This window comes from Atta colombica, unplaced genomic scaffold, assembly GCF_001594045.1.
Source record: "Atta colombica isolate Treedump-2 unplaced genomic scaffold, Acol1.0 scaffold9, whole genome shotgun sequence".
Classification (NCBI taxonomy): domain Eukaryota; kingdom Metazoa; phylum Arthropoda; class Insecta; order Hymenoptera; family Formicidae; genus Atta; species Atta colombica.
The window spans coordinates 728,388-753,338 of record NW_017259583.1 but is presented as its reverse complement, the minus strand read 5'-3'; the positions used below and the strand labels follow the sequence as shown (position 1 = coordinate 753,338).

At 30.6% G+C, this 24,951-nt stretch overlaps 1 protein-coding gene and 1 long non-coding RNA gene across 2 annotated transcripts in view; one reads left to right on the top strand and one right to left on the bottom strand.

Moving 5' to 3' along the window:
- The window catches only part of LOC108693480 (protein diaphanous), a 114,710-nt gene that overhangs the window by 31,080 nt on the left and 58,679 nt on the right, over window positions 1-24,951 (bottom strand). The window contains exons 3-8 of the mRNA XM_018202462.1: window positions 12,026-12,208; window positions 9,524-9,822; window positions 9,416-9,436; window positions 8,759-9,068; window positions 8,013-8,359; window positions 7,599-7,884 (exon numbers count right to left, since the gene is read on the bottom strand). Coding sequence (XP_018057951.1) covers window positions 7,599-7,884; window positions 8,013-8,359; window positions 8,759-9,068; window positions 9,416-9,436; window positions 9,524-9,822; window positions 12,026-12,208 — 1,446 coding nt within the window. The remainder of the gene's footprint in view (window positions 1-7,598; window positions 7,885-8,012; window positions 8,360-8,758; window positions 9,069-9,415; window positions 9,437-9,523; window positions 9,823-12,025; window positions 12,209-24,951) is intronic.
- The window catches only part of LOC108693481, a 21,839-nt gene continuing 13,455 nt past the window's right edge, over window positions 16,568-24,951 (top strand). The window contains exons 1-2 of the long non-coding RNA XR_001932028.1: window positions 16,568-17,083; window positions 22,883-22,886. This is a non-coding gene — a long non-coding RNA (uncharacterized LOC108693481). The remainder of the gene's footprint in view (window positions 17,084-22,882; window positions 22,887-24,951) is intronic.

The following is a 24,951-nucleotide window of genomic DNA, read 5'->3' as shown; positions in this document are numbered from 1 at the left end:
ATAGTGTTTAGTCAGATTAAAAAAATTATATAAAGAACTACATGAAAACCAGTTCAACTTCAGAGCTTGCATACTGAGTAACAAACAAATCAAATTGAATGTAACTAGTGCCGATGAATGTAGAAAACTAACAAGATACCTCGAAAATAGATACTTTTGACACACCTACGAAAATAAATAATTGAGACTCATCAGAGTTGTAGCAAAAAAATTGCATTACTCCTGCAATCCTAAAAAGATTGTTAACGAGATGAGCTAAAGGATATAAATTGCTAGAAGCAGTGAGATTGCTGAGGAGGGAAGATAAAGCTCCCCCTCTCTTTATATTGATTTTCAGCAACAATGAAGACCTTAAGAAAATCTACAAAATAAAAGAAATATTGAAATCTAAATAAAAAAAATAAAAAGAAATAATCTAAACTTATCGCCCAATGTAAAAATTATCAAAACTTATGAACTCAAAGATATTGCAAAAGGGAATCGAGATGTATAAAATGTATGGGTAAACACTACATATAAAATAACAAGCAACAAATTCAAAATATGTTAATTATGGAAGTATCACCCGAATTATAGAGGATATGAAGTTGCAAAAAAACCGCAAGAAATTAAAAACAAAGTTACAAAGAGACAGATCAATAAAACCAATCAAACAATCTATAATATAATCTATAATAGTTCTAGAACAACCTGAAAGATTAATACAATAAAATCAAGTTGTCGAAGAGAAAACCTATATTCAAGTGGTACTCAAGGAGAAATAAAGAATAAAAAAAAAATGTTACGGCGCGGATTAAAATATTAGGTAAAAAGCAAAATAAAAAAATTTGAAGAACAGAAAAAAGTGCTGAAAGATATTCTGCAAAATTTTCTAAATTAGAACAAGAAAGCGACTGCGCCTTCTAAAAAGAAATAATGAGCAAGCACGAAATAAAAATAGTTACATGGAATGTCAATAGCATCGAGCAAAAATTAATAATAAGTAAGTTGCAGATATTCCTAGAAATCCATAAAATAGATATAGAATTTATAAATGAGATCATCTTACTGAACAATCTTATATTAGAATTAGAGGATACAAAATATATCACTGTTTATCCGCAAAACACAATTAGGAAGTGCTATAATTATTAAAGAAAGTATTGTCTATTATGAAGAAACACAATATCAAACGGACATGCAAGCTACAACTATCAGCATTAAAGATAGAAACTTTAGCCTTGTAGTGAGCGCAGCCTACTCATCTCGTAGGCACAATTTAAAAAAGAAACACTGGACTTTTTGAGAAGCCTGGAAGAGAAATTTATAGCGGAAGAAGATCTTAATGCAAAGAATACTGGAGAGTAAGGCTAACGACAATCAAGGGAAGAGAATTGTTGTCAGTTATGCAGGAACATGAATATAACAATTATTCAACTGACAAGCCCATCCATTGACCTACAGATCTAAAAAAAATATTAGACTTGCTGGATTTCTTCACAAGATTTCAACTAAATTAAAATTAAAGAAAGTTTTGTCTAAACTCTGATCACTTCTCAATTATATTAACAATAAGTGATAAAATAATCATAAAGAAGTTATACTCCACTCTAATAGATAAACCAATTGGGAATGCTGAATTTTTAAGTAAGATACAATTGAAAGTGCCACTGAAAAGCGAAGATCAGCTTGCCTACGAAGTTGATAGTAGATATCCAGCAAGCATGGAAAAAACAATATAAAAACAATATAAACTTTATATCAAGGAAGTTGTTAAACATTAACTACAATTAAAAGAAAAGAGGCAGGAAGAAATAGCAACAAATTAGAACTCTGACAAAAATAAATTGAATAACCTGATCCAATGACTTAGAAAATAAATAAAACAAATAAAAGAAGAAAATATTAATGCATGTTTAAGAAATTTGACGGCTAAAAAGGATACAAATTACTCCTTATGGAAAGCCAAAAGAATCAAAAGGCCATTGCACATTTCACCATTAATAAGTTCCTAATGGACAATGGACTAGACAATAAAAGTAAGGCTTCACCAATCATCTTGAGGAAACATTTCAACCATAAGTCAAAAGAGGAATATGTGCTGATAACGAATATGTATAGAGAAGAAATAAACATCCAATTAATTACGCCAAAGAGATTCAACAAGAAATTAAAAATATCAATATTAAAAAATATCAATATTAAAAAAGCATCTGGATACATCTCATCACTAAAGAGTTTCTAAAGCAACTGTCACGGAAAGCAATAGTTGACATATATTATAAATGCATTCATTAGATTAATATAGATATCATGAGCATGAAAGATATCTGAAGTTCTGAATGTTACCGAAGAGCATATAAGCCATTTAAATATAGTGTCATATTGTCGTAATATCAAATATTTATGAAAGCTAAGAAACTTGCTTAAGAAACTTAAACCTACATATAATTTACGAAAAGTAGCTGATCCTAATGCATCAATTTAAATTTAGAGACAAACATTCAACGATTGAGCAGATGCATAGAATAGTGAATATTATAGAAAAAGCTTTAGAGGATAAAAAGGTTTGCTCAGCGTCTTTCCTGGACGTAGCCCAATCTTTCGACAAAGTGGCATGAAGGCTAAACAATAAACTGGATACTTGCTTATCAAGGCATTCTCTGAAATTATCAAATCATATCTATCAAATAGACTCTTCAGAGTCAAATGTGACCAAGATTACTCTGATTTGAGAAAAAAGGTACCTCAAGGGAATGTGCTAGGACCGATCTTATACCTCATCTATGATATATCTCAAATCAAGCAACAATAGCTACTTTTATGGACAATACAGCCATCGCAGACAACACCAAAGAAGCTACAAAAAATCTGCAAAAAGCTATAAAGTGAGAAAGCTATAAATGGATTAAAAGATAAAATAGAAAACTCAATAAAAATAAATTCACGTTAATTTTACTAATAAAAAGGAAAAGCCAATAGTAATAAAGTTAAATAATAACACAATATCGTGTGCAAATACAGTTAAGTATTACTATCAAAGAGAAAATAAAGAAAGCTGTTCAACATTACACAAAAACTTCTATGATAACTCCTGGCAAAAGACTGTTGGATCATCACGGACTGCGTAGAAGACTTAAAAGGATAAAACCGCACAAGTCTAATGGAGAGTATAATTGATTAAGGATAAACTGAGCTTACACGATAGTGCAATCAAAAATTGCTGGTTAGTCGGGACGATTAATTGCAATGTTTTTATATTAAAAAAACAACTAATAAAGATTGTAATTTTTTAAGTAATTATTTTTTAAGAGCTTTACATTAGAAAAATTATCTTTTATATTATTAAAAAAATAAAACAGCTCGTAAAAGTCAATAAAAAGACGATAAAACTTTCTTATAAAGAAAAGAATATTTATATTTTTTAAGGGAGGACCCCACTCCTGAGGTTTCAAAAAAAATCGAAATTCTTTTTATTGCTTTACTTTAATCATTAGTTTGAGAAAAAAGATTCGAAAGCAAAATTCAAAGTCAAAAGTAATCGAGAAAATAAATTTCAGGCCGAAGCGACTCCGCCTCTTTTGTAATCCGCCTGGACAGATAACTATGTACTTATCAAAATATGAGTTTTGGATGCTATCTATGGATGTTACAACTTGTACTAAATCCAATTTCAACAATTTCAGCGTCGGTTTCAGTGTGAAAGTGATATCATTAGTAAACATCAAGAAAGCGCACGCTTCATTTTACATTTTTCTCAAAACTGCATTTTCCGAGACAATGTACATGATAACTCAAAAAGTTTTCATCTGATTAACTTCAAATTCTAACTGAATATTCTTAGCAACATTCTCTATCATCTGAAAATTCATCACGTAGAATTTTTAAAAATATTTTGTAATTCTTTTTAATCAACAATTAAAGACAATTTTTTTTCCAAAAAATTGCAACTTTTTTTCAAACCACCGCCATTTCAAGAAAAATCAATATTTTAAAAAATTCCTACGTCAGATGATAACAGTGTAAATGATATCTCTGTGAAGTTAGCACCTCAACTTTAAAAATCGGAAATTTTAATAACAGTATTGCTTGCACCCGCAAGTAGTTCTACAGTTCCTGATAGGTTTTATAAATAGTTCCATTGATTTAGGCCAAAAATTAAAAAAAATAAAAATATGCGGTGCTAATTTCGCGTGGTACCACAAGATTCGAGAAAGTCCATTTTTTTGAAATCTTAAACAAGAATAAAATATCTCACATAGTACTGGCTGTTTAGAGGTACTTTTCTCTTGACGTGCGGTTCCAGCGCAAGGATTAAAAATTGTTTAAACATATTAAAATGGCCGGTAATATCACCTGTCAGGAATTGTGTAATTTCTCTAATACAAAAAAAAATAGCGCAAAAAAATTAATTTTTTTTAAACTTGAGGTGCTAGCTCTTATTTTAAAAATTTATTTAAAAATATATAATAGCCAGAACTATTGTTATAATCGATCGGGAACTTTAGTACTCTTCGAGTACTTTAAGATTCCGTCAAAAAAATTGTCTTTCTCGAATCTTGCGGTGCTACGCGAAATTAACACCGCATATTTTTATTTTAAAAAATTTTTGGCCTAAATCAACGGAACTATTTATAAAATCTATCAGGAACTGTAGAACTATTGCGGGTGCAAGCAGTACTGTTATTAAAATTTCCGATTTTTAAATTGAGGTGCAAACTTCACAGAGACATAAATGATGTCATTTTTTTTTTAGTTTGCATAGCCATTTGCAATCATGTTTGAAATCATGTATATCACTTGAGCCCGTTTCATGAAAACTGTTCCCACAATTCCCATAATTGGATCAGAAAGCTGCCATTTTGTTGTTCAAACGAGATGAAAAAATTATTTTTTACACTAGAAAAGATATATAATAAAATTCTTAAAGTGGTTTTTCAATCAATTTATTCATTTTTCTCCAAAAAATTCACAAAGTTAGAACTAATTTTTGAATGCCAAGAGGGTGAGGCCCTTTCTTAACACTTTATATATTTTCTTTTATTTTAAGATTCCTGAGTCACCACAGCCATATTAAATCGTAAGGTCAGAAGTGAGAAATAATACATTAATTTTTATTGCGTGTTATTTGTAGAATAAAGACAATTTTAACAAAACGAAATGATGAGATCGTTTTATAACAATTGTAGAAATAGACGAAAGCCATTCCTATCCTTATTCCACTTGACAATCAATAAATAATCGCAAAAAGATAAAAGGCATGAAAAGTATTTTTTGAGTTATAAATAAGACTTGAAAGTTATTGTCAGCATTAACATTACCCAAACAATGGCTGAAACCTTTTAAATGTTGTTCAGTATCACGATCTTGATATTTTTACGTAAAAATGAATTTTTAGTGCAAAAATGAAAATAAGAGGAACAATCTTTAGTGATCTTGATCTTAATAAATGTTATCAAGGTCATAACATTGATCAATATTCAAAAGGTTTTAATCATCGTTTGAACATTTTGAGTAATGCTAATGCTGAAGATAGTGTAACTTTCAAGCTTTATAACTCAAAAAGTACTTCATGAAAACATATTTTATTATAGTGTTTTGAAAAGCTCTCGAGGTAAACTACAAGAATATGTAATGAAAAATAAGTGCTCTCCCATTTAAAAAATTTAAAGTAATCTTGATAACATTTATTAACATCAAGATCACATTTTAGAGATTGTTCCTCTTATTTTCATTTTTGCACTAAAAATTCATTTTTATGTAAAAGTCACCCAAGGTCAAATCAATGGTACCATCTTCCCTCTGAAAGTCCCAAAACTTTTGTCTGAAACATTTTTTTCTAAAATGCACTGTTCAAGAGATATTTGAGATGATCGATTAAAATGGGACACTCCGTATACAACGTTTTCGAGCCGATTTGCAACCTGAGCTAGACTAATGATCGCATGTTTTACTATTGATTGATACGTTATATGCTCAATATTATAAAATATCATTAATCCAAACCAGGTCAGAGTGCAAACTCACTCGGGTTCAAATTGCTAATAGCAGAGCTTCTCTCTACTAATAGTATACTTACTTTTATATTTCGGATATGTGAAGTTAGCATTCCAACTATAGCACTCAGAAGTTCTGATTAAAGTTCCCATTTCCTTTTGACGAAACGAAGAGTTCCCTATAGTTTATAATAAGAGTTCTGCTTAATAACTTTTTTAAATAATTTTTTAAAACTTCTTATCAAAAATCGAGATCGAAGTTTTGAACGATTAAATTAGCTCCATTTCGTGAATATCAATATCTAGAGATCTTGATGCATAAAAAAATTTTGAAAAATTAATTTTTAGATACAATAGTTCTGATTAAAGTTCCTGTTTCCTTTTAACAAGATGAAGAATTCTTTGTAGTTTCTAACGCGAGATTCATTTAATAATATTAAAAATAATATTTAAAAATAATTTTTAAAAAATGAGGGTGCTATAACTTTTTATTGAAATTCATCGAATAGTTCTGAGCGGCTTAATAATTTTGTAAATATCTAGAATTTCTGATGCATAAGAGATAAATCCGATCAATGAAAAAGAAATTTTTTTTTTTGAAAATTTTCGAAGACCCAACAAATGTTGCGTATTTCACAAAACATTGATTCAATCGCTTTGAGCCCTAATACTTTTCGATAGAACTCGTCGAGAACTGTCTAGAATTCCAATTAGAACTACATAGTACTCTCAACAAATTTTCGATGATCCTATTAGAATCAAAGCGATTGGACCAACGTTTTGCAAGATATGCAACATTTGTTAGGTTCACAAAAATTTTCAAAAAATTTTTTTTCTTTTTTATCTATTTGATTTGTCTCTTATATACATAAAAAATTCTAGATATTAACAAAATAAAGTTATTAAGCCGCTCAGAATTATTCAATCTTGAATTTCGATAAGAAGTTTTTTAAAAACTATTAAAAATGGTTATTAAGCGAATCTCGCGTTAAAAACTACAGAAAACTCTTCGTTAAAAGGAAGCAGGAACTCTAATCAGAACTATTGTATCTAAAAATTAATATTTCAAAAATTTTTAATTTTTTTCCTTTTTTTCGAAATTTTTGTTCTGCATCAGGAACTCTAGCTATCGATAAAATGAAGCTATTAAATCACTCTGATCTCAATTTTCGATAAGAAATTAGCAACCTCTTTTTTTTAAATTATTAAAAAATGGTTATTAAGCGAAACTCTTGTTATAAACTATAAGGAATTCTCTTCGTCAAGAAGTGAAAACTCTAATCAGAACTCCTGAGTACTATAATTGGGATGCTAACTTCATATATCTCACTGACAAATAAATCTACCTTTTCGTGAGTCGCGGAATTTAAACTTGGTACATTTGTAGAGCAGACGAAAATAATAAGATATAGATAACGTAGCGGCGCGGCGTGAAGCGCTCATTATCCCGTTTAAAGGATAGCACCGATTATACTAACTCGGTAATAACTACTTCATTGAATATTGTAGAAAAAAATGGCTCAGAACCTTCAATTTTTTATCAGAAAAATATTTTTAATCTTTTTGCTCACTGGACGCTGTTTAAGATATACCCTATAAATTTATTATATTATATATACTTACAAAACCTCCAGATTTCTCTGTTCCTTGCTCCAGTTCTTTGATTTTGTTTTCCGCATGCTGAAGTTTCGCTTCGGCTTCTTGTCTACTAGCTATAGCTTCCTCTAACTTTTGCATCACTTCTACTAATCGGCGTTCTTCCTCGGCCCGTGACTTTTCGACTAGGATATCGATCAACGGTTGTACATCAATCTGGAAGCGTTTTGTCGCGCTGAAATCCGGGTCACAGCCTGAACGATGCAACACAATTTGCGATATACATTCCTCTATTAATTTATAATATGCCGGTCTAAAAAATGAAAAAATAAAAAATAAGAAAATAAAGAATTAGTTAATAAGAATAATAAACAAATATACATATTAATTACTTAAATTAATAATAAAAATAAATGCGACTGTACAAGTATATATACTTACCGAACCAGAGCATCATCTCGAATAAATAAAAGATGTTGAAGTATTGATAGAAAGTATGGCTCGGCGGAGGTATCCATTACCATATTTTTAACTACTTCAAAACAATCGTTAACATCGTCTAATTCTAAACGTACGTTGTCAAATCTCTGTACAAATTCCTCATAATCCTCCTCTTTGTGATCATTAAAAATCTTTAAATGCGTAGCCAAGTCTTCCGATTCATCTTTCTCTAATATTTCGAGAATATCGGCTAAACCTACTCGCATTACCTCGTTCCTAAGATGTAAGCGAAAATCTAGATCCTCCGCGGATGATATTATTGAGTTTATGAGTTGAAGACATACTACCTATAATATGAAAATAATATAAAAATAAATTTTATATCAAATTATTTATTTTTTCGTTTCTATAAAAAAAATCACATAATAACTCGTCAAAGATTTTTAAGATGTAATACAATAAGTAATACAAGAATTCGTCATTAAATAAACTTGATTAGTTTATTTACTTGATTTATAATAATTTATACAAATATTATGTTAATTTAATAATGCAACGAAATTATTGTCTTTTAATTATACATATAGAAAAAATTAATATTTCTAAAAGATTAATATTTCTAAGATAGCGTTACATTTTTCATTTGATTTTCTATCATAAACTATCGTAAAAAAATTATTTATGACATATACAATGATTAAAATCGCACAAGTCTAATAAAAAGTAAAGAAATAAACAAAACATACCCTTAAATTTTCGTTTTTCTTATTCATCAATCCCTGTACGATTGGCAAAAATCTTTCACGACCTTTGAATTCACCATTCATAGTAACAGCATCTAAAACCTTTTTGTGACTATCGATGGATATAAGGCACACCGCGCCTAGTAATTTTACAGCTTCGGACATTACAGATGGTTTCGTCGGCTCCAATGACCTGGCCACAATGGTAAGGGCCTCGTGATGGGCCAACATCTCCTTTATACCAACGGTATTATTCATAATAGCCTTTAAACAGCGAATACATTCGTATTGTATTCGTTCATAACGGTTGTCACTAAGAGAAAACAAATTTTTCATTAATTAATAAAGAATAACATGAATTTCGAATTTTAATAAATTCATAAGCAGCACAGGTCTTGTAATAAAGTCTGCTAGAAGCATCATGCAAAACTGAAGTGATAATAAAGTGAAAATTAAGAATATTTTACTAATTGAGCAGCGTAAATGAAGTAATTCTCAAATTAAACTCTTTCGCAGTATACGAAAATCTTACAAAATTAAACTGTTTATAATATTACTAGTAAAATTTCGTTCGTATACAATATAAGCAGTTAAGAAATCAACATAATAAATATCATTAAAAAACGACATTCAAGCGAATAGTACTTTTACATGAATTACCTATCGTAATATATGAAGGCACTGGAATAGAATAATACCAATATTAGAATAAGTTTTGCATTCGAATTGCTATGGAACGCTTTATTCGAACACGCGGAACTCACTTACTTTCGATAACATTCATTGAGAGTAGCCAGAACCTGCTTGAGACCCTTGGTGCCAAATTCCTGTACCCAGCTGAGCGGATTGTTAGTAAGCGCGATCCTGAGAGACTCAACGCAGTTGTAGATCTTATTGACGCTCAAATCAGGCTGCGCCAGGTACTGTATGTAATCCGCTGGTTTGTCGAATTTTGATCGATTTTCTTGTATGCTACCCTTATAATGCAAAACCAGCATTTCTTTCTTCTTCGACTCCGATTGTTGGCGCAATGGTTCCTTCTTTTCTTCTGTTAGATTCATATTAGCCTAAACACAAAGATAATAATGATAAAATTTCTATTATTTGTTAGATATCATTTCATACACGATACCATTACTTAATAATTACTGAATATTGCGTTCTATCGATACGAAACACATAAAGTGAAAAATATTAACAATTCAAATTCTTATACTATTCTATAATTTTAATGACTATATAAATTTAATATCAAATAAACAAGGGCTAAGTGTTCTCGAGTCAAGTATCTCTAATAATACAGTTAAATAATACGATCCATGTCATTAATGATAAAACTATACGTTTTCAACTTTTAATATAGTCATCCTCAGTGTGACATAAAATAAATTATAAAGTTATCAAAGAAGACGAAACAAATTTTAGCAATATGTTTTGTCATCTTTGTAATAACTTTGTAATTTTCTTAACATGTAGTTTTCTTAACATGTACAGTTATATACAGTTGTTTAACTTTACAATATTTTGTAATTTTTTTAAACGTTTATAATGGTTTTGAAACCATAATAATATTTCTTAAGTTGATCTGTGCTTAAAAGTGAGTCAATTGCTTGTAATTGTAATGTACATGATCGGATTGGATATTTGAATTCGCGAAGTATGCTAAAGAATATCTTGTGGCATTCTTCTTTTATAACAAGTAACAATATGTTTTGTGATTTTGATAATTTTGTAATTTATTTTATGTAACATTGAAAATAATCTTTGTTACATTCCGATAAAATCCTCTCTTTCCTTATTATAAATATGTAATTTATACCTTATCTTTATCTTATCTCTAGTTTAGTATTTCGTCTTAATTTTGATATTTTGTCCCTATTTTATCTTTATTTCGAAACCTTATCATACCTTTTATATATATTGTAAAATTTCCCTTTTCTCTTTTTCCTTTTATAGGAGGGCATATTTAGTTTCTTTATTCAAACTAATAGATAGCTCATATTTGTTGTATATACTTACATGTTGTATATACTCACATAGGTAAAGAATATCTATTCTACAATTTTTTTCTTTTCTTTTGAAAGCCCTTTTTCTAAAATAATAATTAAACAATAGCACATATGCCTAATAATTACAATTTTTTCCTTTTCTTTTGAAAGCCCTTTTTCTAAAATAATAATTAAACAATAGCACATATGCCTAATAATTACAATTTTTTCCTTTTCTTTTGAAAGCCCTTTTTCTAAAATAATAATTAAACAATAGCACATATGCCTAATAATTAAGTAATATTATATATTAAGTAGTATTATATATTAAGACCTTCCCGAATGCGATGAATATCTTTATTTTTTTCCTTTCTTTTCTTTTTTCTCTTTTTCCCCAAATTAAAGTCAATTTAAAATTTAGAATATATCATTACTTCGCCTTGCATAAGGATGTTAATTAAGAAAATTGAATTTTTATTCTTTACATAAAAATAACATAAAAATAACATAATCTAGATTCGGAGTGTCGAGAGTAGGGCTTACGCGGAGCCTTGCTGTCTTATCTTAAGAAAACAAGTGCGACTAGGCCCTACCAAATTTTTAAGTGTTAATTGGCCTAAGAAGATGACATTCGTTGCCAGAATATAAAAGAATTGCAAAAGATAGTCAGTCAGTAGAAAAATATAATAATCTCGGAATAGAGTCCGTTATGACAATCGCCTTCGCAAACAGGAACTATATTCGCACTTTCCTCGTATAAGTTATCTCATGTTTTTTTTTATTATTTCTTTCTTTTAAAAATTTAATAAATGACAGTATTAACTTATTGGATTAATTTCAATTTCATTTGAAATCGGTCCGCGTGAGGTCCCATATAATCTTCGTAACCCTTGCGAAGCCTAGGAATCTAAATTTCTCCTACAAATTATTATCCATTCTTTTCTTGTGATCATTTTCAATCGCACAACCTGATCTCCAATCCCCGAGTAAATTACTTAAATGCATTAACCTAAAAAACGGAGAAACCTCAATTTTTATTACATCGTTACATAATATCTTATTAAATGTCGAAATGTACGGTTGTATAACATATCAATATAGATAATATTATTTGATTGTATTGTTAGCAAAAGATACCTAGCTCGGCTTTATAGTAGCCCTTGTTTATTTGATATTAAAAAATAAATATATTAACTGCATATTTTATTGTCATACTAGAAAAAAGTACATCTATAAACTATTAGAACATGTAAAATATATAATATGTGCAACGTATACGCACCAACATTTCCTCGAATCTATCATTCACCGTCTCTTCGTCCATTCTCTCGATGATACAACGCTGTTGCTCGATTTCGTTGATATCATCACCGGAGTGTGGCCTGGGCATGGTGTTGCTGCCCGAATAGCCACGCGACCCACTCCCGCGTACGGATTTTTTCGGTCGGCCGAACCATGTGTCCAACTGCAATAATTTTAATTTCGTATTGCAACATAATTTTAACTTGCATTTCAGTTTATCAGAAATTAAATCCTTAAATAATCAAAAGAAATTGGAAAGAATAAGAGCACTAGAGATATAGAAGACGTCACGCAAATAATATAAAGCGTAAAACTTCTTTATTCTACTAAACGCGCTTATTAGATATGTAAATATGAAACCGGAATTTATCAATAGATGGCCATAGCTGTCAATGTAGTTGCCGTCAGACGGCGTCATTGGCGCCATTTCCTTGTTTTGACATTTGACAAAGATTTTCAACTCACAACAATACAAGTTTCATACAACAGTATAGTTTGTAATAGCGTTGAATATGTCGAATTTTGTGTCTGGAAACAATGATTTGCGGACAGCATTGATTTTCTGTTACCATTTGAAGAAAACTGCTGCAGAATCGCATCGAATGCTTGTCGAAGCTTAAGGTGAGCATGCTCTTGGTCAATCACAGTGCTTTGAGTGGCTCAAAAAATTCAAAAGTGGCGATTTTGATATGAGAAACGAAGAATGTGGAAAACCATCAAAAAAGTTTGAAGACAGCAAATTGCAAGCATTGTTGGATGAGGATGACGCTCAAACTCAACAACAACTCGCGAATCAATTGAATGTGACACAAAAAGCCGTCTCCATACGTTTGAAATCTATGGGAAAGATCCAGAAGATGGGAAAATGGGTTCCACATGAACTGAATGAAAGACAGCAGGAAAACCGAAAAACCACTTGCGAAATGCTGCTCGCCAGATACAAAAGAAAGTCATTTCTCCATCGAATTGTGACTGGCGATGAAAAGTGGATATATTTTGAGAATCCTAAGCGTAGAAGATCATGGGTAACTCCAGACGAACCATCGACATCGACTGCAAGACCAAATCGCTATGGACGGAAGAATGCTCTGTGTGGGATCAGAAAGATGTGATCTATTATGAGCTGCTAAAACCTGGCGAAACCGTTAATACTGAACGCTACCGACAACAAATGATCAATTTGAATCAAGCTTTGTGTGAAAAACGATCAGAATATCAAAAAAGGCAATACAAAGTGATTTTGCTTCATGATAATGCACCATCACACACAGCAAAACTGGTCAAGGAAACGATTGAGACATTTGGTTGGGAAATACTTTCGCATGCGGCTCACCAGATAGCTCTGTCCGATTACCACTTATTTGCTTCGATGGGACACGCACTTGCTCAGCAGCGCTTCACTTCTTACGAAGATGTACGAAAATGGCTAGATGACTGGTTTGGCTCAAAAGAGCAACAATTTTTTTGGCGTGGCATCCACAAATTGTCAAACAGGTGGAAAAAAAATATATAGCTATCGATGGGCAATACTTCGAATAAAATATTTTTTATCATTTTTATGCAATAAACGTGTATTTTCTCTTAAAAAATTCCGGTTTCATATTTACCTGTACATGTTTCGATTCACTTTTGAGCCTTCCTCAGAGACAACACAAACTAACATATATAAATTGTGAATAAAAGTTATCCTGTCATGGTGAACACTCCTATATCGAGAATTTAAATGCCAGAATTAAATCCAAAAAGAGTGAAAAAAAAATGAACAAAAAAGGAAATATTGGAAATATCAAAATAGAGACTATGGAAAACTAATTTATCAAAAAATTTTAAGATTATAATTAATTATTCTAAAAATAAGGACGCTCATCGTAATCACAAAGCACGTATCAAACATTATTATGGATAATTCAAAAACAAAATTATTCTTTCCAATTTCTTTTGATTTATAAAGAGTCTTTGTTAGTTTGATTTGTTACAGATCCTTAAATAATATCATAATCAATCTGTATTTTAATTTGGTAAAGGAAATATATTTCTCTTCGAAATAGAATATCACTTTCATTATAACTGTAACTATAAATAAACAACTCACTCTGGACAATAAAATAAAAACTTCTGATCGATATAAAACAAGGTTTATTAAATGTATAGAAACTTCAATGAATCTATTCATTGAAAATCTAATAATCTAATTTTTTAATCTATGAGAACAAATATTTTATGTGGAAAATATATGGGAGCCTTGGACTCAAAGATCTACAGAAGTTTTAAGTTTCAGAATCAATGAAACCAATAACCCGCAAAGATAACGTCGACATGAATTCAATAATTCGGTTTCGAATCGAGTGCAAATTCGATTGACAATGAGTCACGCAGTTCCGATAAAACTGTATTCTGAGTTTCACTGTAAATATTTTCCTTTAACGGAACGGATTCGCGTTTTACAATGCTATACTGTTCGAACAACAATTCATGTTCGCTCATGATTTAGAGACATGCTCAGAAGTACATTCCATTTTTTCCAAGATGACGCGCTGCGAAGCTGGAAATAATTACTCCATCCGCTTACTAATTGGATACATGTTTACGCGATACGTAGCACATTTGGACGCAAAGACGTTGCGGAAGAAAGCGATCGAGAGATTTATGATACGTGTCGTCTTCTTTCCATCGGTTAAATCGAACTTCGAAGATTGAACCGTTCCGAAATTCAAAACTCTATCAGCGAGGCTACGAATCGTAATGGCTATGCAGGACGTGATTCACCTGACACAAAGTAGCACGCGCGTGTGAAATTAATTGCTATGATTATATTAGGTGTATAACTTTGCTTCCGCCGTTTTTTTTCCGAAATTCGAGGTTTTATTGTAAAAAACTGATTATACATTTATGATTCAAAGTATTGTCCATCACTGGCCACTACTTTCTCCCATTCTCATCTTTCGGGTAGCGTACGAATCCCGCGTCGAAAAAACTAGTCATCTTTTGAGGCTATCCACGAATCGATCCAATTTTTTACTTCTTCATAAGACCGGAAGTGCTGGTCAGCCAGGCCGTGTGCCATTGATCAACAAGTGATAGTCAGAGGGAGCAACGTCTGGAAAATATGGCGGGTGGGGTAGGATTTCCCATTTCAACGTTTCCAAGTATGTCTTGACCACTTTCGCAACATGGGGTTGTCATGCTGCAAAATCACTTTATCGTGTCTCTCGTTGTATTGCGACCGTTTGTCTTTCAATGCTCGGCTCAAACGCATCAATTGCATTCGATACCGATCGCCTGTGATTGTTTCAGTCGGTTTTAACAGTTCATAATACACTACGCCGAGCTGGTCCCACCAAATACAGAGCATGACCTTGGACGTCAAAATCACCGTTCTTGAAGCGTTGAAACCACTCACGACACGTTCTTTCATTAATAGCGGCCTCACCATAAGTATTTGAGAGCATTCGATGAGCCTCAGCCGCAGATTTCTTCATATTGAAGCAAAAAATTAAAACCTCCCGCAAATGACGAGAATTTGGCTCGTAAACTGACATTTTCAATCGAGAATAACTTTATGATGCAGACACAAATCGACTAATGTTTCTATGAGGTTATGTTGACAGATGCCCAAGTTTATTGTATGACGTCTATGATTTATTTATTTCGACTACCACTTACCGCTAAAGCCATCTATAGGAAAACGGCGGAAACAAAGTTGTACCTAATAGATTCTTCAGCTATCCAAATATTAGATAATACAGCTGAATAACGACAACTATATCCACATAGACCATCATTAGATTGTTTTCATAACATCTTTCGGTTATAGTAAATATTAACATTTCTCGTATGCGAAAAACTTCTATTGTTAAAGTAATAATAAGTTATACGTCAATCGTGGGATCTTGGTATCTTATACGCAGTAGGTATGTTTTGGTACTGCGTAGAAAATTGTTTCATTGGCGAGCAGCAACATAATTATACTAATATTAATGATTGTGGATGCAAAAGTAATTTTTATTGGTATAATGGATAATAACACGAGGATGATAGAGCAGTTTCGCAAAATAAAATTAATTGCTGACAAATAGTTATTAATATTGCACAAAAACTTAAAACGTTAAGTGAATAATGCAGTCAGGTATGTCAAGAAGAGAAAATCTCTACATTAAATTTTAATTATTATATTTTTATAATTATTTAAAATAGGACAGTTCTGATGACTTTGACATGTTGTCAAGGTTACGGTTCTAAACGACTTCCAATATATTTTAGCTATCGCTCGTTATTCATTAAAAAGTTATTTATTAACAAAAAACTTCGGTTTACTTCCACATTGTAAAAAAAGTTCTGCTATATAAAACAAAAATTCTCTGTTTTAAAATAAATTTCCTGTTTTAAAAACAAAATTTTTTTTCAAAAATTTATTTTCTATATAATTTTCTAAATTTTTTTGTTTTTAAAACAGATAATTTGTAATTTTGTAACGACTTTCCACGTGAAGCGAGATCCAAGAATCCACCTCTCCTTCTACTTCGGAATTTAATTGTTAATATTATAGCAAAAATGAAATGTCATTTTTTAAACTTTAATTTTTAAACGAAGATTATCAACTAAAACTTATTGCAGGTCACTCAGAATTATGATCTTAACAACATGTCAAAATCAAGATCATCAGAGTTGGGATCATCAAGCTCCCTTTTTGTCGATATTTATCATAAATCAAATTAAGATTAACACATGATTGGATTCATGATGTGTCCGTGAGCGTTCTTTTTCTTTTGAAATATTACATACGCCTGGCTAAATAATAATCTGTATGTTTCTTATTAATGATCTATATTCATCTCTGAGTGCGAGTGCGGTGTAGTAGACAGCGCACTGATATATTAGAGATCCCGGGTTCAATCCCCGGCAGAACCGAAAAATTTTCATATGCTTGTAACTCCTCTCGGAAGGCAATGGCAAACCACCGAGTAGTACTTTTGCCCAGGAAATCTTCCTATCAAAAATTGCCATTCGGAATCGACGTTTAAGCTGTAGGTCCCCATACGTTGTGTACGATTAGTGCGTGCATACAAAGATATATGAGAGGGAGGCGCCTACGCGCTAAGATAGCGTATGGTACTTGAAGAAGATATTCATCTCTTAAAAACTAGAAAATAAATTTCGTGCATTGCCGGCTTCCATTTCTGTGTAATCCGAGAATATTTTAAAAATTCATCTCAGGATAGAAAAATCTATCACGTATAAAGTGTAATCTTCTTGCACCTAAAATTTTTTATTTTTTTCTTATTTTCAATTAATCTTTTTTTATATTGCAAAAATTTCGAAACATTAAAGAAAATGAAATAATTTGCGTTGAATATTATAAATATTTAAAAAACATAAATATAAAATTAATAAATATAAAATTAAAAAATATTCAAACTATTCAAAAAAATGTTTTTTCTAATTAATTTCATAACTTTTTGTAACAATATTAATAAAATGCAATATTTCAAAATGCAAAAAACGTTCAATTTATATACTGTATTTATGTACTGTAAAAAAATGTTATTTTTCAGTTACTCAATAATCAAATTTATTGAATAGCCGAAACATGAACTATTTTTTTTTTTGTAGTTTGAAATGTCAAAACTTTAAGTTTAACAATGAAACATATGTTTTCTTTAAACAAATAATAATAAACAATATAACATTTTATTATAGGACCGTATATGTGATAACACAAACTATAGAAACTCGCACGGAATGCAAGAGATCCGAGTTCGATTCCCAGCCGAGGTAATATTTTTCGCAATAAGAATTAATTATTTACTATTTATTTACTATGATTTTAATATGTTATTTAACATTATTAAGATCGTTTCGAAGATGCGAATTACATCAAATATTTGTTAAATTCCTAGTCAATTTAACTTGTGATATTATATTATTGCGGTTTAATAGAGTTAGTGTTTTCAAAGACCGAAAAATCATTTAGGCGCGCGTTTCTGGGGATTACATAGATAGTATATAAATTCACGCAAGAATCATACAAACATTTAAGATCCAGCTAGACCGTTTAAGTCTTTGATTTCTATAAATAATAATTATTATAAAACGAACTCTTGAATTTTTAAAACAACATACAAATAAATAAAAGTAGGCTAATGAGAGTACAGATAGCGCAAATTCTTTGTGAAATAATTTAAGTAATTAGAATGATGTCTTCTTTATTTAAACGTTTCAACTCTCTTTGGAGTCCTCTTCAGCAATGTAGATACGAAAGTATTAAGCTCACATGTAATGATTAAACATGATAAGGATGGATTAAATCATAAGAATATCATAAAGAATAAGATTCGGATAAATTTGTAAAAGCATGTATAAAGAACAAGATCGTTCTACATCATTTAAAAGTTTTATTAGATGATAGATTTTTTTCTTTCGATTCGTATACAGAATAAATTTCAGGAATCAATATATATTGAAAATATTTTTAATAGAATTATTGGGTTGTCCGGAAAGTTCGTGTCGACTAAAATTTAAATTTTAGTATACATTTATAAAATTAAAATTTTCTGCGTTTCAATTTTCCTTCAAAATTGACATGAACTTTCCGGACAACCCAATAATTAATTAAATGATAGTTATAGATCTATTGACCATTCACAAAAACAAATTTTATGTCTTAGGAGTAACATTCAATAATATGTTTCAACAATAATTTGTAAATCCTTCTTTAGACAAGAACACACTTTCAATCTCGGATCAGGAAGGAAGAAATCTATCTCTCAAAAAAAATAAAATGGACATTACAAAAAACATAAAGAGAATTTATAAAGACATAACTTTCTTTCCACAGTGATATCTCTTGTCTGAAAATCATTTGAATATTAAAATAGACCCTAGGAAAATAAACCCTGGAATTTATTAAAACATCTTCAGAATCTTCATTATTTAATATCAAAGAAAGTTGGTTTGTAAGTTTATCTGATTTCTCAATTCCAAAAAAAAGTTTAATATCTTTTACAATTAGGAAGGAATTTCTCGATGCCTTTTTTTAATAAAGAAAACATTAATAGATTTTATCAAAAATATAGAAAATAATTTCAATAAAACCTGAAAATATTTTGAATATCAGAAATCTTACCACTCCTAAATATTGAAAAATTATTCATCATTTTCTAATCAAAATAGTCCTATCAGCAGAAGACTAACTCAACTTGTACGTTTCACAAGACAATTTCTTAATAACGATACAGATATATTATTTTTACCAAGGTTGATAAAGGAAATATTACTGTGACTTTAGACAAGAACATTTATATTTCCAAAATTACATAGGTACTTGAAAAAAATCTTGATACATCAATGATACACTAAAAAATCCTTTTAAGGATTTTCTGAATAACTTGCAGTTATGCTCAAGCTAATGAGCACATTAGTGCTCATCATTATAAAAATTTATTTCACTTTTATATAGTATAAGATATTCCATAAGTGTTAATGTGTTTATACAAATTTTTTTTATACAATATAAAATGTCTCCCGCTACTGTCGCCGGTCGAAAAAATAGCGACTTTACTTACTTTGCTACTTACTTTGCTCGATGATTTCTTAAAAACGAATACCGAAAGCCACATTCAGACAAATTTCATATTATTTCTTGTGATATCAAGTTTTATATCTCATTGTTTCAAAAAATTATTAAGAAAAACTTTTTTACAGTGAATAAAAAGATCATTTTCGAATAAGCTTTAGATAGGGATCTTATGTATATATATATATATATATATATATATGTATATATATATATACACACATATACACATATATTTTAAAGTGAAATATTTCGATTTTCAATCCGAATATTAAAGCACATATATTCAGAACACTAAAACAAGCTTATTCTATAAGTTTCAAAAAAATTTAAAGAAAATGGGTTTTTTCGGAGAATGTCTTTAACAGTCTCACAAAAAAGATTTGTGACTTATTGCTATAATGGAAAAGAAATAATATATTTCAAACAGTACCTACAAAAAAATATATTGTAGTGAGGGTATTTATCTCGAGCATACTAACCTTCCTAAAGTGCATAAATTTAACTGTCCATTTAGGACCATAATCTCCATCTCTTTTATTGACAATCCATTATATCCATTGGCGTCTTTCTTGCACATTATTTCTGAAAAATCCCCTAAACCTAATTTTCAATAAAATAGAAAACAGCTTTTAACTTGCACAGAAATTAAGAGAAATACATTTGGACAATAATTTCATATTGATTTCTCTTGAAATCTCTTTGTTCACGAATATCCCCCTAAATTTAGCAATTGAGTGTGTCAAAAAGGTAGGATTATATCAAAAGAGCAAACCATTCCTACAAGACTATTCCTAAAAAAGAATTTTTAGAAGCATTGGAATGAGTATTCATCTCGACTTATTTAATTTTTAATGGAGAAATCTTTAATGGAGAAGCAAACAGAATTTTGGCACCAATTTGGGATTCTCTCTTTCACCAATTATTATGGATTTAATTATACAAAATTTAGAAATTAATTAATTTTAGAAATTATAGGGTTTCCTTTGCAATTTTACTTCAGGTATGTCGATGACATTGTGATGGTTGTCCCTTCTAATATGGTTGATTCATCTTAACAACATTTAATTCCTTCCATCCGAGATTACAATTCCTCATAAAAATAGGAGATAATAGAAATAATTTCTTAGACGTAACAATTATCAATAATAACAATAACAGAATTAGATTGATATCATAAATCAACATTTTCAGAACATTATCTGAATTACTTATTTTCATATCCTATTTTTCATGAAAAAGGGATAATAATAAGTTGACAAAAGCTTTTACTTTCTAATCTTAAATTTCACTGCAATAACATCAAAATTACATTATTGAAAAACGACTATTCGGCTGAATGTATGTGTGACACGATTAATACCCGTCTAAAATATTTATTTAATAAATTCTTATTTAGAGAAAATGATTCAAATGATGATACAACTATTGAATGTGTATCGTGGTTTTTGTTATGTGTGCCTATACAGCATCTACTGCAGAAAAAATTTTCAACCATCTGTAAAAACCCTAACATGAAATTAGCATTTTTCAGCCGTAACAAATTAAAGTTTTATTAAAGTACAGAAGGATTTTCCCAAAATATTATAATAAAAATGTTGTCTATAAGATTACATTTTGTTATAAGAACTGCGATACTTCCTGTTGAACAAACAAACAGGAAGCGTCCAGTAGAATATCTGAGCATCGCAATCACATCAATTGAAACACTAACAACCATTCTGTAATTACAAAACATCATCGTATCAATTTTATATGACTTTGATTGAGAGAACGTCCAAATTTTAGACAAAGAGAATTTTTGAATAAAAGACTGATTTCTGAAATTGCATTTATACATGTGCAAAAGAATGACCTTAACTTGCGTTCGAATACTGAAGGACAGCCTATGTAGCGATGTTAGAAAACTTCTCTTGATCCATTTAATATTTCAATCATATTTATTTATTTATTTATTTATTTATTTATAACTTCTTTTTTAATTTTTGACTCACATCCTTATTTATTCTACAAAGACTCCTTACTATTCAAAAAAAATTTGGAGATAACAAAGCAATAGGAATAATTTTGATATAGGATTTTTTTATGTAGCGGAGGGAGCTCATTATGATAAGATAGTTATTATACATTGTATCTAAAGGCGATTTATATTTCTGAAGAGGAGTTCAAAAATGAGTAAAAACAAGCGTAAGCGCGTTATTATAATAAAAAGTTTTGTGTTATATCCTTATATTATTTTCGCAACGACCCTACCGCGCCCAATTCCTATTGCCCTGTAATTTCCAAATTTCCCTTATTTATTATAATTTTATTTCAACTTGCTAAGATTTCATTGCGTTGATAATAAGTAACAATTTTAACAAAATTTTACACTGTAGCTCTTTTCTTATTTATTACATTTAATGTCAGTACAATGTTTTACTATGCGACCTTTCACTGTCTTAAGAGTTCAAATCCGAGCGGCACATCATCATGTACGGACGATTTTAACATGTGCGGTCATTATCCGAATTCAACACATCTATATTTAATTTGAATATGTAACAAAGCTTCATAACACTCTTCTCGTTCCTTAATGGTAAATCACTTAATTTTCTGAATTCATTTTTCATTCTAATGATATCTTTTTTAATTATATCTTTTTAATTATATCTTTTATTTATTAGATTCACTAGTAATGCTTCATCTTTGTCAATTTGTGAGTGACTTAATCATTATGGATATATGAGCTATTAATACTTTTTTGTATCTACATTGCTGAGGAGGACTCCAAAAAAAGTTGAAACGTTCGAAATAAAGAAAGACGTTATTCCAATTATTGAGTAATAAATCATTTCACAAAGCATTTGCGCCATTTATCTGTGCTGACGGTCATTAGCCTAATTTTATTATTTGTATATTATTTCCTTTAAACATTTTTGCTTCAGAGTTTTGCATTTTTATACCAAAAAGTGTGTTTTTTTCATCTTGTTGATTATAGTTCGATATAATATTTATACACCAGGTATGTAAATATGAAACCAGAATTTTTTTATAGAAAATACATGAAAACGATAAAAAATATTATATTCGAAGTATTGCCCAGTAGCTATATATTTTTTCCATCTGTTTGACAATTTGTGGATGCCACGCCAAAAAAATTGTTGCTCTTTTGAACCAAACCAGTCATCTAGTCATTTTCGTACATCTTCGTAAGAAGTGAAGCGTTGCTGAGCAAGTACGTGTCCCATCGATGCAAATAAGTGGTAATCGGACGGAGCCAAGTCTGGTGAATAAGTCACATGCGAAAGTATTTCCCAACCAAATGCCTCAATCGTTTCCTTGATCAGTTTTGCTGTGTGTGATGGTGCATTATCATGAAGCAAAATCACTTTGTGTTGCCTTTTTTGATATTCTGATCGTTTTTCACACAAAGCTTGATTCAAATTGATCATTTGTTGTCGATAGCGTTCAGTATTAACGGTTTCGCCAGGTTTTAGTAGCTCATAATAGATCACATCTTTCTGATCCCACACAGAGCATTGTCTTCCGTCCATAGCGATTTGGCCTTGCAGTCGATGTCGATGGTTCGTCTGGAGTTACCCATGATCTTTTACGCTTAGGATTCTCAAAATATATCCACTTTTCATCGCCAGTCACAATTCGATGGAGAAATGACTTTCTTTTGTATTTGGCGAGCAGCATTTCGCAAGTGGTTTTTCGGTTTTCCTGCTGTCTTTCATTCAGTTCATGTGGAACCCATTTTCTCATCTTCTGGATCTTTCCCATAGATTTCAAACGCATGGAGACGACTTCTCGTGTCACATTTAATTGATTCGTGAGTGTTGTTGAATTTGAGCGTTATCCTCATTCAACAATGCTTGCAATTCGCTGTCTTCAAACTTTTTCGGTGGTTTTCCACGTTCTTCGTTTCTCATATCAAAATCGCCACTTTTGAATTTTTTGAACACTCAAAGCACTATGATTGACCAAGAGCATGCTCACTTTAAACTTCGACAAGCATTCGATGCGATTCTGCAGCAGTTTTCTTCAAATGGTAATAGAAAATCAATACTGTTCGCAAATCGTAGTTTCCAGGCACAAAATTCGACATGTTCAATGCTATTACAAACTATACTGTTGTATAGTTAATAATAATAACTATACCTGGTACAATTGTTTGTAAAACACATACAACTTCACAAATTTTCTAAAAATGTTCTTCAAAATGTATCTATGTAAGAATTATTTAATAATTTTTGACTGTGTATTATAAGAAAATAAATCTTTCGGAGAGATATTTAAATTTCAAATTTCATCATCCATATGCCATAAGAGCGTGATCAGTGGATTGATAGAATAGTGATATTATCGCATCCTAAATTCCATTACGATAATATTTTGGCAATGATTGAAATTTTCTTCAAAAATTATCTACTTTCTTTCATTTTTTTTCTGTTAACACATGAATAAAATATCACATAAATAATGCTAAAAAAGAATCAAAGACAGTTCAATAAAAACATAATCAGTATTTTACTGTATCATTTGTAAAAAATATTTCGGAATCTTTCTCACATATTGCAAAGAGCTTCAACTTAAATCGGCCTTTCCAATAAGCTAAATAAATACATTACTACTAGTAAAAATCCACTAGAAAAAAACGGCATACTACCATATAACGTAGTATACAAAATCTCTTCGTCATCATGACTGTCATTTACATCAGCCAGACTAAAAGACAACTAAAAGACAACTAAGAACTAGAATCGAAGCATATCAAAGACATTAATAAAAAGGAACGCAGAATGGCTCGCCGCTCAGTGCGATTGACTTCACAATTTGTGGATTCGATCCCACCTGAGTCCCGCATACGCAATTTTTTGCGTTCGCTTTTCAAATTCAACGTAAACTATAGGTTCCCTCGAGTGTGACAAACTCTAAAGAGTAAGAATGCCACTACTATCAAATACAAAACACTACTATCAAAAACATAAGCGAACCTTTGCCTCGAATCCAATTAGTTCTAAGACAAGATCGTATCTGAACCAGCCATCTAAGGCAAGATCGTATCTGAACCAGCCACCTAAGGTAAGATCATATCTGAACCAGCTATCTAAGATGAGACCAAGAAATGACTCAACTAGTCACGGCAGTGTCTGAGCACGATCCAGCCAATCAAGACAAGACCGGGGATGCTCCGGTAAAAGTAATGTCTGGACAGTTTCCAGTCAATAAAGATAAGTATGCTATGCTTGTGTTTAATCACTTTAAATGTTCGAAAACTTGGCCTCTCACTTGTATACACAGGTCCAATCAATGCCGAAAATCATCCACAACTTTTCAGAGAACGT